Source organism: Pelophylax lessonae, assembly GCF_965119305.1.
Source record: "Pelophylax lessonae genome assembly, chromosome: 5".
Taxonomy (NCBI): Eukaryota; Metazoa; Chordata; class Amphibia; order Anura; family Ranidae; genus Pelophylax; species Pelophylax lessonae.
Window position 1 is genome coordinate 48799939 of NC_138772.1, and position 24024 is coordinate 48823962.

Below are 24024 nucleotides of genomic sequence, written 5' to 3' on the forward strand. Positions count from 1 at the left end.
TCCTTCCGGTCCAGAAGTGGTTGAATACAATACAATTAAATATAAAAAAAAATATGTATATATATATATATATATTTTTTAACACTGTCCATTTTGGTTTCGGTTTTCGGCCAAGTGCATCCAGAATTTTCATTTCAGTGCACCACTAATGGCCAGCCTGTCAATCGGTTGAGTCACATGGCCCTCCATACCTGGAAGTACTGGCCATTTTCTTTGTCCCATACCGCTGCACAAAGCTGCAAGGGAGCGGAAGAAAGGTAAGAATTGCTGCGGGGACAGGGAGATTAAAGCAAACCCCATGGCTTTGCCTTGTAAGTGCAGAGCACAAATTTCCGGTTTAATGATGGCATCCTTCTTTTAATTGGTTGCACGCAGTCATTGTGATACCTTGATAGTCACGTGACTATTGATCATATTGAAATGGGGTTTGATATTGTTATCGCCCTACAGGAAAATGGCGGTTTAGTGTATGCAACTTGTATGGAAATTTGTCCCATGTGTGCCACTTACAGATTTTTAGCATAAAGGGTCAAAGTGGCAAGAGCTGTAACCCATAGCTGGCAACCAAACAATCCTCCCTTCACTGCTGTGTGTACATTGTGTTGCTCTGTTTTATTAGAGTATGTACATAGGGATTTTATATTGTATATTATTTTCCCTGTATAAGCACACAGGAGTTCCTGGCAAACGAAAAGCACAAGGACTTTGTTGGCAGCGCTTATAAAGTTGGACTTTGTTGGCAGCGCTTATAAAGTTGCACAACAGGTCTGCACATATTTCAGGGGGGGATGGTGGTGCGGAGTTTAAAGCAGTAAATCTAAAAGCAAACATTTCTTATATTGCAGCTTACCAATTTTTCGATGTGATGGCTGCATTCGTTTTCTGTTTTTAGGCTTTCTTTCTTTTATTTTCAGCTGGTGATCTGGCCAGTAAGTCTGTTTTTTAAAAGCACAAGCTCTCCAGCAGTTACAGAAATGAGACAAACCACTTTACATTGGCAGTGCTTACAATGATCAGTTTTTGTTTATGTAAAACCTTTATCCCAAAAGGGAACAAAGCTGTTTGCTGTAACTGATGAAGTATTAGCAGGAGTTCTGCTTCAATTTGTTGGTGTGTTTAACCATTTCCCGACCGCCCACCGCAGTTACACTGCGGCAGGGCGGCCCTCCTGAGCAAACCGACGTAGGTATACGTCGGTCGCGCACCTGCAGCTAGGGAGTAAGCGCGCTCCCACCCCCACTCGTCAGCGGGGACCCGGATGCACGGGGCAGGTGGCTCCGATTGACGCCTGACACCCACGATCGTTCCCCGCAGAGAGAGGACGACGGTCAGCTTTTGTAAACACAGCTGACCGTTCTTCTCTCTGAAATGATCATAGAGCCCATGTGATCCTTCTATATAGGAACACATTTCTCTATGATCATTTCACAAGCCCCGCCCCCATACAGTTAGAAACACCCCCTAGGTACACACTTAACCTTTTGATCACTTACTGTGTTAACCCCTTCCCTGCCAGTGTCATTATTACAGGAACCGTGCATATTTTTAGCACTGATTACAGTAGTAATGTCACTGGTCCCCCCCCCAAAAGTGTCAAAAATGTCAGTCAGGGATCTGATCTGTCCGCCGCAATGTCGCAGTCCTGCAAAAAATTGCAGAACACCGTCATTACTAGTAAAAAAAAAAAAACCCAATAAAAATTACATAAATATTTCCAGTAGTTAGTAGACGCGATAACTTTTGCACAAACCAATCAAAATCCGCTTATTGCGTTTTTTTTTCTTATTTATTTATTTTATTTATTTACCACAAATATGTAGCAGAAAACAAATTGGCCTAAAATGTTAAAAAAAATTTTTTTTTTTCCACGGAATGTTATATAGCAGAATGTGAAAAATATTATTATTTTTTTTTTTTTTCAGAATTGTCACTCTTTTTTTGTTTATAGTGCAAAAAATCGCACAGGTGATCAAATACCACCAAAATAAAGCTCTATTTGTGGGGAAAAAAAGGACATCAATTGTATATGGGTACAGCGTCGCACGACCCCGCAATTGTCCGTTAAAATAACGCAGTGCCGAATCGCAAAATATGGCCTGGTCATTAAGGGGGAAAAAATCTTATGGTCCAGAAGTGGTTAAATCTGCTAGTAAATCGAAGGCTGGCCATAAATGTTCAATTGGCTTTTCCTTTAGGGTTACCAAAAAACCATATAATATGAGGTCAAAACTAAACCACTTTTAATTGTATCCAATTAGGCAGGCCCTTACACTACCTAATATAGCTATAGTATATATTAACTAAAGGCAAAGCTTTTTTTGTTTTGTATAGAGTGGAGATGGATTAGAACCCCGGTCAGTTTTTATTGCTGTCTGTCTCCCCGTTAGAGATTCACCCTATCTATTTGTCCTGTTTACATTATCATTGAAAGTGACAGTAAAGAAAATCCCCAGAAAAGTAATAGATGGGAAACCCTAGTTCTGATGACCTGGGGGTCCCCAAGGAATTCCCTTAAGTTACAGGGATTTCCTCTGACTTCCTATTTGGATACGGGACGAGAAGTGAAGAGAAATCTCCGCAATGGGACACAGATAGCAAACAAAAATCTGACGGGGATTATAACCCTCCCTTACTCTATGCGAAATGAGAATCAAAGTTTTGCCCGTAGTTCTACTGTAAGGTAAATATAAAGGAAAATTGTACAAGAAAATGAAACCTGTATGGCCATCCTAACACTCCCTTCCCTTCTAACTAACAATGCTTGCTATCCAAGGGTGCCCCCTGTGCTCCTTCATCCAGAATGGAGGCGCTCCAATACAGAAGGTGTATTACTGGCCAAATCACCAGGTGAAAACAGAGGGGAAAAAACCCTAACAAAAAAAAATAAAATGCAGCCACCACATCGGATTGGCGAGGTGCAATATATTACGTTTCTACTTTTGGGTTTAACCACTTTACCACCGGAGGATTTTGCTGTCTTACGTCCAGGCCACTTTTTGCGATTCGGCGCTGTGCGAATTTAACTGACAATTGCGACGTCGTACCCAAACGAAATTTACATCCCTTTTTTCCCACAAACAGAGCTTTCTTTTGGTGGTATTTGATCACCTGTGCGATTTTTTTACTTTTTGCGCTATAAACAAAAAAAGAGCGTTTATTTTGAAAAAATAACAATATTTTTAAAAAATTTTTATATGAAACCCCCCCCCCAAAAATGTAAAAATCTAATTTTTTTTACATTTTTGGCCAATTTGTTTTCTGCTACATATGTTTGGTAAAAAAAATCACAATAAGCGTATTTTGATTGGTTTGCGCAAAAGTTATTGCGTTTACTAACTAAGGGAAAGATTTCTGTCATTTTTGGTGTTTTTTTTTTTTTTAACGCGTAATCGCGGCGATCTGCGATTTTTTTTTTTTTTTTTTTTGCGGGACTGCGACATTGCGGCGGACAGATCGGACCCTTGACGGACATTTTTGACACTTTTGGGGGGTACCAGTGACATTTCTATAGTAATCAGTGCTATAAATATGCACTGTTACTGTAAATATGACACTGGCAGGGAAGGGGCTAACTTTATTGGAAAGGGAGGGGTTAATGTATGCCTGGTGCTTACTGACGTGTGTGGGGGGAGGTGACTGTGTGACACAGGGACAGATCGCATGTTCAGCTATGCTGAACCCTGCAATCTGTCACTCCTTGTCACTGAGGAGATCCGCCCGCTCTGTTTACACAAGCAGGCGGATCTCCAAACTCGATTCCCCGACGATCGGGGAAGAGCAGCGGCGGTCGCGGCCGCTCCTCCCCTGGCCCGACTCCCGCTGTGACTGAAAACAGTGGGAGCGTGCCTCCAGCGGCGTGCGAGCGCCGCCTACAGGGGGAGGAGTCCAGCGACGTAGGTCTACGTCACTGGACGGAATCGAGCCACTTTGCCACAGTACAGTCCCAGTGACTGGTCGGCAAGTGGTTAATACCACTTTAAGTCCAGGTTCACACTGAGGCCATTTTGAAATAATGCGAGTTCAGCTGAACCTGCACGATTTCAAGCCAGCATTTCAGTCTGACTTCGGGGGGGATTTCACAGACATCTGTGCGGGTCCCTGCACAGATGTCTATAGAAATCGCCCCCCCCCCCAAAATCGCCAAGTAACAAAGTACAGTAGCAAAGTCGGCGTTGCACTGATTCAGACGGTGCCATTTCCGGCAATTGGCCCTGATTTGACATGTAAATGTGGGCTTAGGGCCTGCTCACACCATAATGCAATAAAAAACACACAGATAAAGTCATTGCGTTCGCACGCAATTGCATGCATTTTGCAATACATTTTTGCATGCATGGGGACACAATTTTTTTAACGGCATTGTTTTTCACCTGCAGCGGCTTACTCTTGGTGTTTTGAATGCTTTTAAATGCAGAGGAGGAGTTTGGGGTCTTTTAGACCCCCAGATCCCTCCACTAAAGTACCTGTCAAAAAAAAAAAAAATAGTTTTAAATGTACAAAAATATCGGCCGGTACCGATATGCATTGGCTAAATTTCGGTATCTGCAACGAAAAACCGATATGTCAATTTTTTTTTATTACTGCCTGTGTCCCCGTTAGAGGATTCACCCTCTCTTTGTCCTGCTTACCAGTATCATTGAAAGTAAAAGGAAATTCCAAATTTTGTGTTGTCCCCAGAAAAGCAATAGAGTGGAAATCTTCCAATGGGTACACTAATTCTGGTGACCAGGGGGTCCCCAAGGAATTCCCTTATTTTGCAGGATTTCTTCTCACTTCCTGTTTTGGCTTTGGGACAGGAAGGTAAGGCAATCTCCCCAAAGGGGGCACAGATGGTAAAAATAAAGATGATGGGGGATTATAACCCTCCCTTTCTCTATCCAAAATGAAAAAGAAAGTTTTTGCCTTTGGTTCCACTTTAAGGGCTGGTTTACACTGGTCCAACATAGGCTCCAACTTCAAGAGCACAAGTCGCATGACATGTCAAAATCAATGGTTCTCTATGAGAGATGTTTTAACTGGTCCGACTTGTGTAGGTCTGACTTTGAAAAGGGTTTCTGCATTACTTTGGTCCAACTTGGGCAGGATTTTAGCCCATTGATTTGAATGTAAGTCTCATCCAAGTCGCATCATCCTCTTAACGGATACGACTTGTGGCATGCAACAATGTTGGGAGCATGAATATGTCCAAAATGTCTTGGTATGCTGACGCTTTAAGAGTTCCCTTAATTGGAACTAAGGGGCCAAGCCCAACCCCTGGAAAACATCCCCACACCATAATCCCCCCTCCGCCAAATGATTTGGACCAGTGCACAAAGCAAGCTCCATAAAGACATGGATGAGTTTGGGGTGGAGGAACTTGACTGGCCTGCACAGAGTCCTGACCTCAACCCAATAGAACATCTTTGGGATGAATAAGAGCGGAGACTGTGACCCAAACCTTCTCGTTCAACATCAGCACCTGACGTCACAAATGCGCTTCTGGAAGAATGGTCAAACATTCCCATAGACGCACTCCTAAACCTTGTGGACAACCTTCCCAGAAGAGTTGAAGCTGTTATAGGTGCAAAGGGTGGGCCAACTCAATATTGAACCCTACAGACTAAGACTGGGATGCCATTAATGTTCATTTGCGTGTAAAGGCAGGTGTCCCAATACTTTTGGTAATCTAGTGTAGACTGACCTTCTCTCAGCACAGGTGGGAAAACAGAAACAAAAGCCCAGGCACACAAGCTGTAAGCCATCAAATTATATTATGTCTGTGGATACTTAGGGCTCTTTCACACACTCCGTCCGTTGGACGGACTCCGTTTTTTCTCAGCGGGGATCGAGCCGCCGATCCCCCGCTGAGCAGCAGGAGGACAGCTGACAGTTCCCCATGCATCTCTACGGGGGAAATCGGATGTCAACGGACCGTCAGTCCGTTCTCACCCGATCCCATCCGATCCGCTGGACGGATATGGTTTCCATCTGTCCAGATTTGACGGATCGGATCGGGTCGGATGTCAGCGGACATGTCTCCGCTGACATCCATTGCCCCATAGGAATGCATGGGGGGACCGTTCAGATCCGCCAAAGAAACGGACAGGCGGATCTCAACGGTCCGCCTGTGTGAAAGGGGCCTTAAAGGGCCAAAAACCCAATGAGGGCCAGCCGATTTGTACCAGTACTGGGATATGTTTGTCACCTATGTTATCTTTTGTCTTTCCAGTTCTCGCATCAACCTGTCCAGAGAGGTAAAACCTGTTGAGCTTCCAAACTGCCATCTTCTGGCTGGCATCGGTATGTAACTGACATTTTATGACATACTGCAGTAACATTATTTCACAAACCCTTTAGGAGTTATTTTACTTCATGATCAGTCTTGCATCAATATGGTCAGTTAAAAATGATAAATATTGCACTGATTGTGGGAAAAAATGTCATCTTGAAGGGATCTACTGTATGCATAATGATTTAAACAAATCTTCACTGTAATTTATTTTACCTGTTACGTACCATCTAGTGACAATAATGCAGTATTTTTTGATTTTGTTTTTTTTTCAGGAAAATTATTCATTATTGCCACTAAATGTTGCTGACGGCCCTAGGAAAAAAAGTATTAGGCAAATTATGGTTACGGTGAAGATTTGTTGCACTTGAGGACATCCTAAAATATTTAATGTGAAAATGACTTCATGTAGCTTTAACCTTAAAGTGCCTAAACCCTAATTGATTGCCCTGAAACTCTGCATAGCCTAAGTTTTTTTTTTTTTTTTTTTTTTTTTTTTTTTAACTTTCTTTCCTAGAAGTTTAATGCATTTTGGTCTTCCATGAGGCAAACTGGGGACATTAAGCTTGTTTTTTTTTTGGGAGCTTAACCACTTCCCGCCCGTCCTATAGGGAATTGACAGCGGGAAGGTGGTTACATTATCCTGACCAGACGTCATATGACAGCGGCAGGATAATGCGCAGAGTGGCGATCGGTGCTGCGGTGTGTCACTCTGACACACCGCATCTTCGATCACGGTAAAGAGCCTACTGACGTAGGCTCTTTACCATGTGAAATAAGTGCAAAAGGTTGAAACGGCGCTACCTTTTCAAGTGATAAAGTGCCAAGTAAATAAATAGTGGTACTGTTTATATCTTATGTAAATATAAAGTGCACAAGTGATTGGTGGTCAGTGCAGTAAAAAAAATTTCTAGCCCCAAAATGATGCGCAATAATAGGGTGCAAAGTGCTAGTGCAAATAAATCAATAAAGAAAAATGGATAAAGAAACAGTGGGTTTTATTTCAAAAGAAACCTGATGTTAAACAGTGTGATACACCAGGGATAATTGTGATAAATTATTCGTAAAACAAATCTAATAGATAAAATGCAGCTCTTCTTGATAAAAGAGTAACCAAAGATTCAGATAAGAAACCAACCCAAACTAAAAAACACGAGTGAATAGGCAAGTGAAAAAAGAAAACCTTTGGTTGCATTCACCAGTGTGACCACTAGGTGTCGCACCTCTTATACAACCTGTTTCATAATAGATGCCGTGGGACCGATGTAGTAGTATCCAGGGGTTCCTCCGATGTAATCGCCCTCTTAATTCCTCAAAAAATATAAAGAGAGAGAGGGAACCCCTTGGTATAGTATACAATGCAATCACAAATAACGGAGGTAGTAACTCACAGTTACAGCTGTCCACGATCAGTAGAGAAGCCGGGAAGCTTCCGCGTTCCACGGCCCTAGCTCCAAATACCGGAAGTGACGTATGACTCCACCCTACGCGTTTCGTCAGAGGACGTCTGCTTTATCTATTTTTCTTTATTGATTTATTTGTACTAGCACTCTCTCTCTCTCTTTCTCTCATCATCTCTCTCTCTTTCTCTCATCATCTCTCTCTCTCTCTTTCTCTCATCATCTCTCTCTCTCTCTCTCTCTCTCTCTCTCTCTCTCTCTTTCTCTCATGAGATCTCAGGGGTTCATGCTGGGACTTGGAGTCCTCCAATTCTGGAGGGAGTCACATCCGTTAAAAAGGAAGGAGTGGGGCAAATTTACATAGGAGGGGAAGGGGGGGCGCCCAATTTTAGTCTTGCCTGGGGCAGCACAAAACCATAATACACCACTGCCTCTGATTTCAAATCTCAGGAATGACGAGCCTCTGAGCTGATTGGCTGCTCTAGATCAACTGATCCTGCCTGGTGTGGGGAATTCTGGGATCTGTAGTCTGCCTCGGGGCTGTTCTTTCTTCAGGTTCTCGGATTACAATTCCTGGCCGCCACAAAGCAGACAGGAACAATGAGCCGATCGGCGCTCTCTTACTGGTATAACAGGGACCGTCTTCACCCCTTGTGGGGACACGGCATGCGTAGTGGGGGATGCATCGTACAGGGCTGCGAGCGGCCACAAATACAAATCAAGCCTTGCTTGCTGCGCAGCACAGTCCCCAACAGGCCACAGCCTGGCACTGTTTTGGGGACCTCTACGGTAAAAGTCATTATCCAAACTGGAAGTGACTGGAAATCTCTTATACCCTTTAGAATTGTGCGCAATCCTGGGGCACACCAGTTTAAGGGCTCGTTCACACCAGGAGGTGTGTTTATAGGAATAGGGCATGACAGTCCTCTTTATGGAGAGATCTGGGGTCCTAGTAGACTTCACATCTCTCCTCTAGGCTGAAAAGCCTGAGCTGAGAAAAAAAAAAAAAAAACACGATCTCAGGGTTTCAAGCCGAACACACAGTAGTGTTTACAACTGCCGGGACCGGACGTAACGTCATAACTTCGCACCTGGCCTCCGAGAGTCATAGAGATGACCGGTCAGATCTATGGTAGATTTCCGTCGGTGGCGGATTCCTTCTCCGGCTTGCCGATTGCAGCACCGGAGGGCTGCAGGGGGGGCTTTTTTTTTTTTTTACTGTGCAGGGAATCGCCGGCACACAAAAAATATATCTGAATGATGCCTGTAGCATTCAGATATCTCCACTGCAAGACCAGGACGTCATATGACGTTCAGGGGTATGGAGGTGGTTAAAAACAAATTAAATAGTGTTTTCAGTTTCTGGTGCTCAGATACAGTTTAGTTCTGCTGTAAAAATATGATATTTTAATTAAAAAAAAAAAAAAAAAACATTGTAAGGAATATAATATTTTAGTGATTTGGGTTTACATCTACTTTACAAAGCTACAAAACGTTATGTTAAAGTATAACTAAAGGCAAACTTTTTTTTTTTTTTTTTTTTTTTAGTTTTTTTTTTTTTTTAGTTTTGGATAGAGTACAAATGGATTAGAACACCTGTTAGTTTGTATTGCTGTCTTTGCCCCGTTAAAGAGATTCACCCTCCTTTATTTGTCCGGTTTACCATTATCATTGAAAGTGAAAGTAAATGAAAATCCCAAATTTTGGGTTGTTCCCAGAAAAGTAATGGAAGAAAATTCTTCCAATGGGGACACTGGTTCTGGTGACCTGGGTTTCCTCTCACTTCCTGTTTAGCTTTGGAATAGGAAGTAAAGATAAATCTCTGCAATGGGATACATATGACGAAAAAAAAAAAAATCTGACAGCGTGTATTACCCTCCCTTACTCTATCCAAAATGGGCCGGGGGGGGGGGGGGGTGGAATTGTCTATAGATTTAATTTAGAGCAGTTGTAAACCGCTGGCCTTTTTTTTTTTTTTTTTTACACCCCGCAGGGTAAAGGCATAATGTGCTAGTATGAATCACATGCGCGCTGGAGCCGCCGATTACAGCACAGTGCTGGGAAGGAACAGTATGGCTGGCCGTTCCTTCAAAATGCGTGCGCCAGTGACGTCACTGGCTGTGTGTAATGTAAATATCTTATTATAGGCTTACCTATAGGTAAAAGTAATGTGTGGAACTTCTACTTTAACAATTTAAGAATGTATCAGACTGGAAAATAAAGGACTGTTCTATTACATCTGGTGTCTGTGTGTGTGTGTGTGTGTGGTTCTCTGTGTTATCGGCCCGGTAGCACTCTTGTGGTCATTACTGGCCCGGTAGCACTATTGTGGTCATTACTGGCCCGGTAGCACTCTTGTGGTCATTACCGGCCAGGTAGCACTCTTGTGGTCATTACCGGCCAGGTAGCACTCTTGTGGTCATTACTGGCCAGGCAGCACTCTTGTGGTCATTACCGGCCCGGTAGCACTCTTGTGGTCATTACCGGCCCGGTAGCACTCTTGTGGTCATTACCGGCCCGGTAGCACTCTTGTGGTCATTACCGGCCCGGTAGCACTCTTGTGGTCATTACCGGCCCGGTAGCACTCTTGTGGTCATTACCGGCCCGGTAGCACTCTTGTGGTCATTACCGGCCTGGTAGCACTCTTGTGGTCATCACCGGCCCGGTAGCACTCTTGTGGTCATAACCGGCCGGGTAGCTCTCTTGTGGTCATAACCGGCCGGGTAGCACTCTTGTGGTCATTACCGGCCCGGTAGCACTCTTGTGGTCATTACCGGCCCGGTAGCACTCTTGTGGTCATTACCGGCCCGGTAGCACTCTTGTGGTCATTACCGGCCGGGTAGCACTCTTGTGGTCATTACCGGCCAGGTAGCACTCTTGTGGTCATTACTGGCCAGGTAGCACTCTTGTGGTCATTACTGGCCCAGTAGCACTCTTGTGGTCATTACTGGCCCAGTAGCACTCTTGTGGTCATTACTGGCCCGTTAGCACTCTTGTGGTCAGCACTTATTGACATTTTCCCTCTTTCTGATGGATTCCATAGCAGTCTCATGTTCAACTTGAACTGTAGGTACATCTTTGTTGGTTGGATATAGTTCCCTATGAAGATATACATTATGCAATGAACTTGCTAAATAACATTAGGTGATCAAAGCCACCCAGTTGGCATCTTAGCCAAACTGTGATCCTCCCCTTCAGCAAAGATCACCTGACCTGTGCCACTGCATTTTGTCATCTGGCAGGATGAGGCTACAGCACTGATTTTTGCAAAAATCACCCGCTTCTATGGATTTTTTTTAAAACTTTTTTTAACTTGCGAAATGCGTCATTCCCATGGAGATGGCTTGATGGGATATGAGGTGGTGAGCGACTTGTGGCTGTCTGGTCCGCGGCTCTGTGTACAGACTGCACAGCTGATTCTTGGACAGCAGGCACAGAGGGCAGACCTCCCTTTGATGGTGGCCAGTGCTGCTTGTGGTTATCCACAATTGTTCCCTTCAAAACTACCCCTGCCATCGGGACGGAGAGTGTGAGTGGCTCATCTACTCTCCCTTGGGTTTACTTACTGTGACACCGGCTCCACTGGTTCCTGTTAGTGGGAAGCTTTCAGTTCCTCCTCGGGATTTCCATGGGCCTGACAGCGTCTTCTTTTACCAAGCTCCTTGGCCAAGAGAGGGGTTAGAAGATCATCCATCCAGGTATGTCTACTTACCCCTGTACAGCTGCCTGTTTGTTTGTTTTGCCTTGATAGATACTTTCCTGCTTCATAAACTATTTGTTTTCCTTTATTTAACCTTCACTAATAATATTGATAATACTTATGAGGGATTACTACAGACAGATCCCGGCCCCTATCAGCAATGTTTTTTGCTTATGCAATCGTATTCTCCGACCCACATCTCAGTTTGTGAGTCCTTCATTGTCACCTTTAGGAACTTCCACGGTTCATTTAATTGGATTCTACAAGAACTCAAGAGACTAGTGGTTAATGTATCTATTGGGCTGGACATTGGTGTATATGTTGGTTATCTATGGATTTTTTACCATCTCTGGATTCATAGGAGCAGGATAGTCTGGACTTTTGAGGAAACGAGGTAACAACTGCCAACTTGTTCTTCCGATTGTTGACTTTTTTTTGCAGGTGTAGTACACCTTAGTCATAGCAATGACTAAGGCTAATAGCTGAAATGCGTAAGCCGCTGTATTTACTGTATTCCACCTTTAAAAAAATGTCAACATTCAGAAGAACGAGTTGGGGGCTTTATCTCCTTTCCTCATGTTGTGTTTGAGTGTTGGGAAGATGCCACAAGCCAGTCGGAGCATTGTTTGTTTCTCTACACCATCTACATTTCTGTTTATGATATCATGTATTCCTATTTTACAGAGTATGGATCTGAAGACATTGAGATTCTTCCCAATGGGTTGGCATTTATCAGCTCTGTAAGTACTTTCCACAACTTGCTCATCTGAACGTAGTTGTCTTAACATAGTATTAAAGTAGAACAATTTTGTCTTTTCATTTTGGACAGAGTGAGGGAGGGTTACGACTCCTGTAAGGTTTATTTTTGTCATCTGTGTGCCATTGGGGAGATTTTCTTTCACTTCTGTCCCATAGCCAAAACAGGAAGTGAGAAGAAATCCCTGTAAAATTATAGAATCGCCAGAACTAGTGTCCCTATTGGACGTTTCTCCCTCAATTCCTGTTCTGGAGACAATCCAAAATGGGATATTCTTTCACTTTCGGTGAAAATGGTAACAGAACAAATAGGATGAATCTCCATAATGGGGACACAAACATGAATTCAAACCTGACCGGGGTTCTAATTACGAATCGACTGATTATCGGCAATGCCGATATATCGTGTGCCGATATGCACTTTCCCCGATATATCGGAATCGGCCCCTGAGGTTGCCGATATTGCCAATATTTTTGGAAAGTGCTTGTACCGGGGTTATGCCTGTACGAGGCATCACCCCGGTACCGGCGTTCATAGCCGACGGTCGACTGTCTTGTAATGACAACTGATGCAGCTGAGAAGCTGCTCGGCTGTCATTACACGGAGCAGGAGGAAACGCCCCCCCCCTCCCACCACCTTCCGCAGCTCGCCCGGATCTCCCGTCCCACTGGGAGATCCGGGCAACCATCCTGCTCGCCCGCCGAAGAGAAGACCCAATTAAAGCCGCATTCGGCTCTGATCGGGTCTCCATGTAAAAACCCGGAAGTGAGCATTCAAAACAGACAAAATTGGTGTTTTGAATTGCAAAAGAAGTGCAAAGGAGGGGGTTGGGGTCTTTTAGACCCCCAGATTCCTCCACAACAGTAGCTGTCAAGAAAAAAAAAATATTTTTAAATGTACAAAAATATTGGCCGATACTGATATTCAATGGGAAAATATCGGTATCGGCTTCAAAAAAACGATATCGGTCGATCACTAGTTCTAATCCCTCTCCACTTTATCCAAAACTCCAAAAAAGTTTTGCCTTCTAGTAATACTTTCATTTTTTCAGCAGTAGGAACGTTATTTTTACCTGCTTCTGATATAGGAAAGCTAACTCTAGTCCAGGGCTCGACAATCCCCGGGCGCCAGGTCGTATTTGCGACTAGAATTAGCGACCTGGCGCCTGGGGTGCCCTGCAGGAGGTGTCCTGTCCCTTTTGCGCCCCCACCTCCTTCCCCGAGTGCACGGACTTCCGCGCCGTCCAAAAATTGAGGCCCCGGCTTTTCGGCCTTCTTCTGTGAGATGAGAGGCTGGGGAACTGGCGCCCTCTTGTGGTGGCCGGGTGTAATGCCTGTTCTCAATGCCTTTCCATCTCCTTCCAAACAGGAGAGGAGAGGGAAGTTTTTGCAGGCTTCATCTCTCTGTCCAGTTACCTTTGCTTAAAGGTAAGTGGACAGGGAGTAGGGTTATTATTAATTTATTTTTTAAATTTTAAAAAAAAAATAATAATTTTTTCTTTTCTTTTTTTAATTATTAAAAAAATAAATTTTTTTTTTCTTCAATTCTTATTAAAAAAAAAATTATATATATATATATATATATATATATATATATATATATATATATATATATATATATATATATATATAAAATCTTTTTTTTTTTTTTTTTTTTCCTCATCACCGTGCCACAGCCGAAGGCCCCTTTCACACGGGCTGTCTGAACAGGTCCGCCTGTCAGTTTTTCAGGCAGACCTGATTGGACCCTTCAATCTCCTCTATGGAGCAGTAATCTGCCGTCATCTGATCCTGTCCGCCAAAAACAGACGGATGGTGGTTCTATTTTCTATCTATCCCGTGGATCGGATCAGATGGCATCGGATGGAAAGAGACAGTCTGTTTCCATCCAATTGTGCTATAGAGGAAAGTGGGGTTCTATCCGTTTTATTATATAAAGCTTGGTTGTTAGTTTAAAAAAAAAAAAAAAAAAAAAAACTGGCTCCTAACTTTTTTAGCTGGCTCCTAGATTTCAGGCAAATTTGTCAAGCCCTGCTCTATTCGTACCATTTTTAGACCAAGAAAAAAGTGCTAGACCTCAATGATTCATATAAAACATGTTTCCATCCACACACAATGACCTACAACAGCCTCATTGGAAAAAAAAAAATATACTCCACACGTTTTAAATAATTGAAGAGCCTTGTAGGACAAAACAGGTTATTGCTTATACTCACCTTCCTCCTCTCTCTTGGCCTGCTAAAGCAAAGTGAATATCGCTAAAAGAACAACATATTGGGGACAACTGACCAACACGCCTATCTTTATGACCAACAGTATGTAGACGCCTCTCCAAATTGAGTTAGGGTGATTCCAGTGAAGGATACTGATAATACTACAGCATACAAAGACCATTTAGGCAATTCAGACCTTTTGGTAACATTTTGGTGAAGACCCTTTTCTGTTCCACCACGACTGTGGCCATGTGCAAAGTCGGCTCCATAAAGACATGGTTTGGTGTGTTGGAATTTGAATCTCCTGCACAGTGCCCTGACCTTGACCCTACTAAGCACCTTTGGGATGAACTGGGATGCCAATTGCAAGCCAGGTTCCCTCATCCAACATCAGTACCTGACCTCACAAGTTCTCTTTTTTGTCTGAATCGGCACAAATTCCCACAGACATTCAGCAAGGACCATCTTCATGCTTAGCTTTTGGTCTTAGTGGGCGTATCAGGCTGCTGCAGAGAGACCACTGTGCTCAAAGAGCAGCAGTCTGATGGACATTGTGCTTTCACTGAAGTTAATTTCCATACACAAAATACACCACTCATAAAGTTGAATTTGTTTGTACCCTCAGTGTATCTGTTTAGTTTTAAACTGGGCTTTAAATGGTATAACTAGGTCCCCGACTCCCCGCTTTGTCCCTAGCTTGTAATTGAACAACAAAAGTGCAGCAGCACAGCGCCAGCTACTGGTCATATCTATCTGTTTCATATTGACTACACCTGTCAATGTTTGATTCTTACTGTATCATTGGCCAAATTTACTCTTCATCGAATTATTGAACATAAATGTGCAGCAGCACAGCAAAGCTCATCTCTGATTTACTCTCCTCCTGCTTATTCCCTGTCAGCATATGGGCATGTTGGACATTTGATTGGCTGTTAATACTGCCACTCTAAGTGCTACTGTACAGGGGATTACAGAAGGCCGATATAACCGATTAAAATTATTGCAGCACATAGATGTGCACTAGCCACATAGGAATGAATAGGATTTTTACTTATTTTATAAATCCGCACTGTGATGTAAGCATGGCTGCTAGCAAAAGGATTTGATATACAAAACCGAAAAGACTAAAATAATCTATGCAGCGCCACACATGTAACTGAATACAAACTAATAAATTATATCCAAGTGTAATGAAACCTAATTCAATGTCCAAAAAATCAAGTCCCAGAAAATAATTCCAGTAAAGAAATATGAAAATGATTCTTCCACCACAGGATTGGATAGATCCAACCTTCTGTGTACACAAGTCACCAGACACCATTACCTTGTAAAATGAACACTCACCAAACACACAGTATCTCACAAAAGTGAGTACACCCCTCCCATTTTTGTAAATATTTTATTATACCTTTTCATGTGACAACACGGAAGAAATGACACTTTGCTACAATGTAAAGTAGTGAGTGTACAGCTTGTATAACAGTGTAAATTTGCTGTTCCCTCAAAATGACTCAACACACAGCCATTAATGTCTAAACCGCTGACAAAAAAGTGAGTACGTTCCTAGGTGAAAATGTCCAAATTGGGCCCAATGTGTCAATATTTTGTGTGGCCACCATTTATTTTCCAGCACTGCCTTAACCCTCTTGAGCATGGAGTTCAGCAGAGTTTCACAGGTTGACACTGGAGTCCTCTTCCCCTCCTCCATGACGACATCACGGAGCTGGTGGATGTTAAAGAACTTGTGCTCCTCCACCTTCCGTTTAAGGATGCCCCACAGATGCTCAATAGGGTTTAGGTCTGGAGTCATGCTTGGCCAGTCCATCACCTTTACCCTCAGCTTCTTTAGCAAGGCAGCGGTCATCTTGGAGGTGAGTTTGGGGTCGTTATCATGTTGGAATACTGCCCTGCGGCCCAGTCTTCGAAGTAAGGGGATCATGCAGGCTGCAGGCTTTCTTGTGCACCATCTCTAGAAGAGTCTTCCTTCAGGGACGACAGCCATGCAGACCAATTTGATGCAGTGTGTGGCATATGGTCTGAGCACTCACAGGCTGACCCCCCCCCCACCCCTTCAACCTCTGGCAGCAATGCCGGCAGCATTTATACATCTATTTCCGAGAGACAACATCTGGATAAGACGCTGAGCACGTGCACTCAACTTCTTTGGTTGGCCAGACCATGGCCAGGCCTGTTCTTAGTGAAACCCGTCCTGTTAAACTGCTGTATGGTTTTGGCCACTGTGCTGCAGCTCAGTTTCAGGGTCTTGGCAATCTTCTTATAGCTTAGGCCATCTTTATGTAGAGCAACAATTTTTTTTTTCAGATCCCCAGAGAGTTCTTTGCCATGAGGTGCCATGTTGAACTTCCAGTGACCAGTATGAGAGAGTGAGAGTGATAACACCAAATTTAACACACCGGCTCCCCATTCACACCTGAGACCTTGTAATAATAACGAGTCACATGATACCGGGTAGGGAAAATGGCTAATTTTGATCCAATTTGGACCTTTTCACTTAGGGGTGTACTCACTTCTGTTGCCAGCAGTTTAGACATTATTGGCTGTGCGTTATAAAATATTTACAAAAATGGGAGGGGGGGGGGGTGTACTCACTTTTGTGAGATACTGTGTATGCTGCAATGAATACAGCATCATCAGCATGTGTTTCAAATAGGTTATCCTTCCAGGGCACATCACTATATTACCAAAAGTATTGGGACGCCTGCCTTTACACGCACATGAACTTTAATGGCGTCTTAGTCTGTAGGGTTCAATGTTGAGTTGACCCACCCTTTGCAGCTATAACAGCTTCAACTCTTCTGGGAAGGCTGTCCACAAGGTTTAGGAGAGTCTCTATGGGAATGTTTGACCATTCTTCCATAAGCGCATTTGTGAGGTCAGGCTCTGGTGTTGGAGAGAAGGTCTGGCTCACAGTCTCCACTCTAATTCATCCCAAAGGTATTCTGTTGGGTTGAGGTCAGGACTCTGTGTAGGCCAGTCAAGTTCTTCTACCCAAAACTCGCTCATTCATGTCTTTATGGACCTTGCTTTGTGCACTTGCCCAAATTATTTGGTGGAGAGGGGATTATGGAGGGGTTGTTTTTCAGGGGTTGGGATTGGCCCCTTCATTCCAGTGAAGGGAACTCTTAAGGTGTCAGCATACCAACTTTGACCATTCCTGTTCCAACATGACTGCACACCAGTGCGCAAAGCAAGGTCCAAAAACACATGAATGAGCGAGTTTGGGGTGGAGGAACTTGACTGGTCTGCACAGAGGTCTGACCTCAACCCGATATAACACCTTTGGGATGAATTAGAGCGCAGACTGTGAGCCAGGCCTTCTTGTCCAACACCAGTGCCTGACCTCACAAACGCACTTCTGAAAGAATGGTCAAACACTTCCATAGACACACTCCTAAACCTTGTGGACAGCCTTCCCAGAAGAGTTGAAGCTGCTATAGCTGCAAAGGGTAAGCCAACTAAATATTATACCCTACGGACTAAGACTGGGATGCCATTAAAAGTTCATATGTGTGTAAAGGCAGGTGTCCCAATACTTTTGGTAATATAGTGTAGGTGTCTTGTTTAATACCTACACAGGGCTGTGGTTAATACTTCTGCATTGGATCGTTGGTTTGAATCCTGGTCAGGAGACTATCTGCATCGAGTTTGCTCCATTCTCCCTAAGTTTCCGCTGGGTCCTTTAGCTTGCGTTCTGGTAGATTAATTTCTCCTGTTTAAATTGACTTTAGTATTTATGTATGCATGTGAGATTGGGACCTTAAGTTAAGGCTCTTTGAGGGCAGAGACTGATGTGAATGTGCAACTGAAAAAAAAGCTACATATCTTGTGATCATTGTATAAATACAGAAGTGAACGGTACACTTCGGGACAGCCGTTCTCAACCAGGTTTCTGTGGAACCCTAGGGGTCCTTCAGAGGCTGCAAGGCTTTCCTTTGATCTGAGGATGGTTGACCTCCCATAGATGATGCCTGCATAGTTCTGGATCTAACGCCACTTGTTAGAGTTACGGCATGACACCAAAGATCATTTAGCTGTCTGTATGGGTGGCATTCTGACCTTCATTGTATAGAGTCGTTCTCCCCATTGACCATCAATGTAATGGGCGTTATCTCAAAGACCGTATTTATAGAAATAAATCCGCACTGGGATAAGAGCGTGGCTGCTAGCAAAAGGGTTTGATATACAAAAACAGAAAAGACTAAAATAAAGAATCTATGCAGCTTCACACAAGTGTAATGAAACCTGATTCAATGTCCAAAAAAAACAAAACTTAAATCCCAAAAAATACTTCCAGTAAAGAAATGGGAAAATAATCCTCCACCAAGATGGATAGATCCATCCAGCTTTCTGTGTATACAAGTCACTAGACACCACCACCTAGGAGAATGAACACTTACCAAATATCTGTGCTGCAATGAATACAGCATCAACAGCATGTGTTTCAAATAGGGGATCCTTCCATGGCACATATACATCAGATGAATACAATAGACCTGCGCTTACAGTATTAGGATAATGTATAGAAATGCAGCTGACACAATTCACTGGTGGCGAATACAGGCATAAAAACATACAAAGGTGCAGCGCTAAAAACGAACAAAGTCCTTGACAGGAAAGTCAACAGACAGAGTCCAATAGGTGTGGGGTTCGAAATGGAAAATCTTTTGAGAGATCCTCCACAAACAGATGTACACACACTGACTCTTACCATCCAGAGTGGACCACTACATACAGTAGTCGAATGCACTTGATACAGAATCCAATCAATCGAACAGCAGCACTCTTCCACCTTTAAGCAGATTCCACTTCATATGGCCCTCAATGTATAGAACCTTCCAACATAGATAGAAAGACACTTCATAGTGTAATATGTTCAGTATAAGAGCCCATTCAGACTGGGGCGATCCGACTTCAGCGCGACTTGCAGGGACTTCACATAATGGAAGTCTATGGAAGTCGCTCCCAGGTCGCCCCAAAGTAGTACAGGACCCTTTTTCTAAGTCGGAGCGACTTGTGTCGCTCCTATTAGAACGGGTCCTGTACTACTCAATGGCCCGAGACCGAGCGCGACTTGTCAGGCTAACAAGTCGCCAGACAAGTCGCGCTGGTCTGAATGGACTCTAAAATGTATTAAAATCCAGAAAACTCACCAAAGGTAAGATAAAATCTCACATGTGCACCAATAATCCACAGGGGAATGTTTCTAACCATAAAGATGTCCGACCATCTACATATACATCAGACTCAAACTGTCTCTTCTGGCACCCAGGTTCAGTCCCAACTGTGGCAAATAAAGCTCACCAGGAGCCAATGGCTATCTGTAATAGTGTAGTATTCATTAAAAAAATTGGGCATCAACATAACATACACATAAACAATAAAAAGCAGCTAATAGAATCAATGGAACTCCCACCAAAAGCCGCTGCCAACCCAGAATCGTGCAGTGCCATGACATCACACTGAGTCTCCGGCTCAATGCGTTTCGTCTAATCGGACATTCTCCAATTCTTTATTTTCTCAATGACCTTTGATGAGTTTGTTTTAGTGGGGGTTCCCTAAGATCTGAAAATATTTAAAGATTCTTCCGGGGTTCAACGTTTGAGAAAGGCTGCTGATGCTGTTCTGGTTGACAGTAAGCAGTAACAATAAATTGGCATGCGCGGATGGCTGTCCCAAGTTTACAGATTTAATAGAGTCTAGTGCATAAATGTATTTTATTTTTTTTATTTTTTTTTATAGGGTTTAAAGTACCCGGGTATGTTCAGTTTTGCACCCAGTAGACCTGGAGAAATCTTTCTCTTAGATCTGAACGACGAACACCTTCGACCATCTTCACTGCGTATAAGCAGAGGTTTTGACATCTCTTCCTTCAGCCCTCATGGACTCAGCATATACATTGATGAAAACGGTAAGTACAGCTACATTGCTTGATTTACTTTTTTTTGTGCATGAAATGACCTGTGGCTTGAGATCTTGGTGTCGCTGGTCAACTGCGGTCCAATTGGTGCAGGGTTTTATTTGCAATGCATAAAAACATTAAGCAAATAAAATGTTTTGTTATATAGACCGTCTTTTCATTGTGTCAGATCATGGGTATCTTGTGTTATGGGAAACCACAGAACATATTTATATTGCAGTTTACCAGTCTTAGATGTGTTGGTTGCATCTCTTTTTTTTTTTTTTTTACCTGGTGCTCCTGCCAGCAACAGACATCTACTCTAGTGTACTGTAGCTATGGAGGAGCAGCAAAGTCCTACTAGGCTGTTTGCTTCTGTTTAAGACTACAAAACACCCCCATCTCCACTTTTGTATAACGAGGAGGTGTTTTGTAGTTCAGAGGAGGCAAGGTTAAAGTGCTTGTTACCCAACATTTCATATTCATGATCTGTGCATGTTTTACCATGTAATTGTGTTTAAAAAGTATCCTGTTCTCTTTGTATCTCTTCCTTTGTGTTAAATACCTGGTGTACCTGCCAGTCCTCCAGCTTTCCTATTTCAAATTGACCATGCCAGGGTATAGAAGCACATCCTTTCCAGCGTAATAAGTTTAACGACTGTGCTGGGAGCAGTGCCATCTTAAGAGCCTTATAGGCCCCTGGGCAATGCAGTGCACTGGGGCCCCCTGGCTACACAATCACGCACGAGAATAAAAATATACATACTACAGGGACCAATATATACTACAAGAGAGTACAACTACCTGGAGTATATACCTTACTATATAAATATTACAGGGAACACTATATACTACAAGAGACTCTTTTAGTATATAGTGTTCCCTGTAATATGTATATAGTAAGGTATATACTCCAGGTAGTTGTACTCTCTTGTAGTATATAGTGTTCCCTGTAATATGTATATAGACTATATACACATTACAGGGAACAATATATACTACAAGAGAGTACAACTACTACCTGGAGTATATACCTTACTATATACATATTACAGGGACCAATATATACTACAAGAGAGTACAACTACCTGGAGTATATACCTTACTATATACATATTACAGGGAATCCTATATACTACAAGAGTCTCTTGTAGTATATAGTGTTCCATGTAATATGTATATAGTTAGTAAGGTATATACTCCAGGTAGTTGTCTCTTGTCTTGTAGTATATATTGGTCCCTGTAATATGTATATAGTAAGGTATATATTATCCTCCAGGTAGTAGTTGTACTCTCTTGTAGTATATAGTGTTCCCTGTAATATGTATATAGACTATATACACATTACAGGGAACACTATACTACAAGAGAGTACAACTACTTACCTGGAGGATAATATATACCTTACTATATACATATAGGCCAGGGACCAATATATAGTAGGTAGTATATCCTCCTCCAGCCAGGACAGGTAGTAGTTGTCTGACTGTCTCTTGTGTCACTCACTGACTGTCACATCGATTAGATCCCCATCATCATACAATGCCATCATTATCACTTCACATCATGCCATTGAGAATGAGTTAAAAAAAACTGGCAGACTTACCTTACCTTACACGGCTGCACATGGCATGGGAGGAGGTGGGAGGAGGCGGAGCCAGTCTTCTTCTAGGGTCGACTCGATGGACGGAGCCGGAGGAGAGTGAGGAGGAGAGCCGACGAGGAGGAGGATCCTCCTCCGAGTCCTCTGCTGCGGCGGCGGCGCTGTGCATCCTGGGTCTGCTCTGCTGCTCACGTCACTGGTTGCTAGATGCCAAGCGGGCTGGCCTTAGCAACCAGTGTGTGCAGGGCAGACTCGAGCCACCCACGGCCGCCGCCGGACTCCGGACTGGAGGGGAGGGGAGGAAGCAACAAGGGGGGGCCCGGACGCCGGCGGACAACGGAACGGGGGGGGGGGCCTAGACCACCAGGGAGTGGGACATCACATGCCACCAATCCATCGATCCATGTGGGGCCCCTTGGCAAGTGGGGCCCCCGGGCAACCGCCGGGTATGCCCAGTGGAAAAGACGGCCCTGGCTGGGAGTACAGCCTGCTCTCCTCCAATGGTCAGACTTGTGCTGACACACCCCACTGTACAGCCGTTCACTGGGAAGATGTTATGGGATCACTTGAAAAAAATAAAAATTGTGTGTGTGTATATATATATATATATATATATATATATATATATGTGTGTGTATTTTGCCTTTCATTTCTATTTTAAATTGAATGGGTTATTTTAAAAGGTGGAGGTTTACATAGTGTATATTTTAATAACCATGTCTGAGATTTCAGAATGGTGTTATCTCACTTCAAGAAATTATAAGCTCATATAATTTCTGATCACTCACAGGACACATTTGGGAAGAGGAAGGAGCTGAAGGAGAGAGATCATAGTGCACACCTCCTCCGGGCTCTCTTCTCCTCCCTAGTGTTGGCTAAAGATTCCCGGCATCTAGCTAACAGAAGTAGTGCTGCATCTGTTCCTACAGCCTAAAATGGTGGAGTTGGAGGAAACTCCAGTTGCTTGTAGAGCTGGTAGGCAAACTTGTTTAGCTGGAGTCATTGAGCAAAATCCATGGAGTTCCAAGCTTTGGTTTAAACACACAATGTAAAAGAATATGGCCGCCGCGAACATCGCCATATGTTCGCGTGATCGGCGGACAGCGAACGAGCAAAGTTCGTCGCAAACCGCAAGGCCATCTCTGCTTGTCAAGGAATGTTTGAACTGCTACCAAAAATTTTAAATTTAGTGCTAGCAGAGACCAGGCCTGACTCTAATGCTGCGATTTAGTGTGCTGTGTATCGGAAGTGACCAGGGGCAGACTGGCAACTTTTGGCCCAGGGGGCAAGTACAAACCAGAGGCCCATGGTGCATCGACTCAGCCCCCCTCCCACTCTCCCACTCTCCCTCTTTCCATCCTCCTTCTGACCCTCATTCCAAGCTGAAGCCCTGCTCCAGATACTCTCTACTTACTGGCTGAATCCGGTTTCCCGACCTGGCCAACGGGGTGGTTAGGGGAGCTGGGATGGCTCGGTCGGGGCTGGCGGGGGGAGAAGGGTCTCTAGTGGGGCATGAAACCGGCCTCTGCTCGGATACAGTTTACATTATCCATGCTGAGATTGGGGGGGGGCTGGACTCTGTCCTTGTCTTTAACCCGCACTCAGTAGGTCAATGGCAGGGACTTTTTACTTTTCACCAGGAATCCTTTAGGCATAGTCTGTGGCAGAAGCAGTGCAGCCTTTTTATGGGGCATCAGAGCAGCCCGGGGGGCAATTGCCCTCCTGCTCCCTGGACAAGTCCTCCCCTGGAAGTGACAGTAATCTGCTGATACTGCACTTCATTGGGGCTGGGCGGAGGGGCTAAACCCAGGTGTCCGGGCTGATCCTACTAACGCTACTACTGTGTACATTCATCACTGAGGCATCAGCTTGTGAATAAGCAAGAAGCTTAAGAGCGCTTCCAATTCATTCATCTTTACAACTGAGGCTGCAAGGAAAAGGACTGATACATCGATGTCCTCAGTCACTTCTGGCCGGGGGGGGGGGGGGGGGGTGGTGGCCTTGTCAGGTAGGCTGTATGGGGCTCCACGATTTCAGCCCTGGAGCCTGGCTTCAGAATAAATAAGAAGAGAGACCTCCGACTTCAGGGTTTCCCTTTTACTGAAAAGTTGCAGTGTCATACCATAAAAGCTTACAAAAAATAATTGCAAATGTTTCCTGTATAAAT

General features: G+C 43.7%; 1 protein-coding gene across 1 annotated transcript in view; it reads left to right on the forward strand.

Moving 5' to 3' along the window:
- The window catches only part of LOC309556420 (uncharacterized protein), a 126327-nt gene that overhangs the window by 10993 nt on the left and 91310 nt on the right, over positions 1-24024 (forward strand). The window contains exons 2-4 of the mRNA XM_082258886.1: positions 6209-6279; positions 12053-12108; positions 20098-20266. Of these exons, the coding sequence (XP_082115012.1) occupies positions 6209-6279; positions 12053-12108; positions 20098-20266 (296 nt within the window). The remainder of the gene's footprint in view (positions 1-6208; positions 6280-12052; positions 12109-20097; positions 20267-24024) is intronic.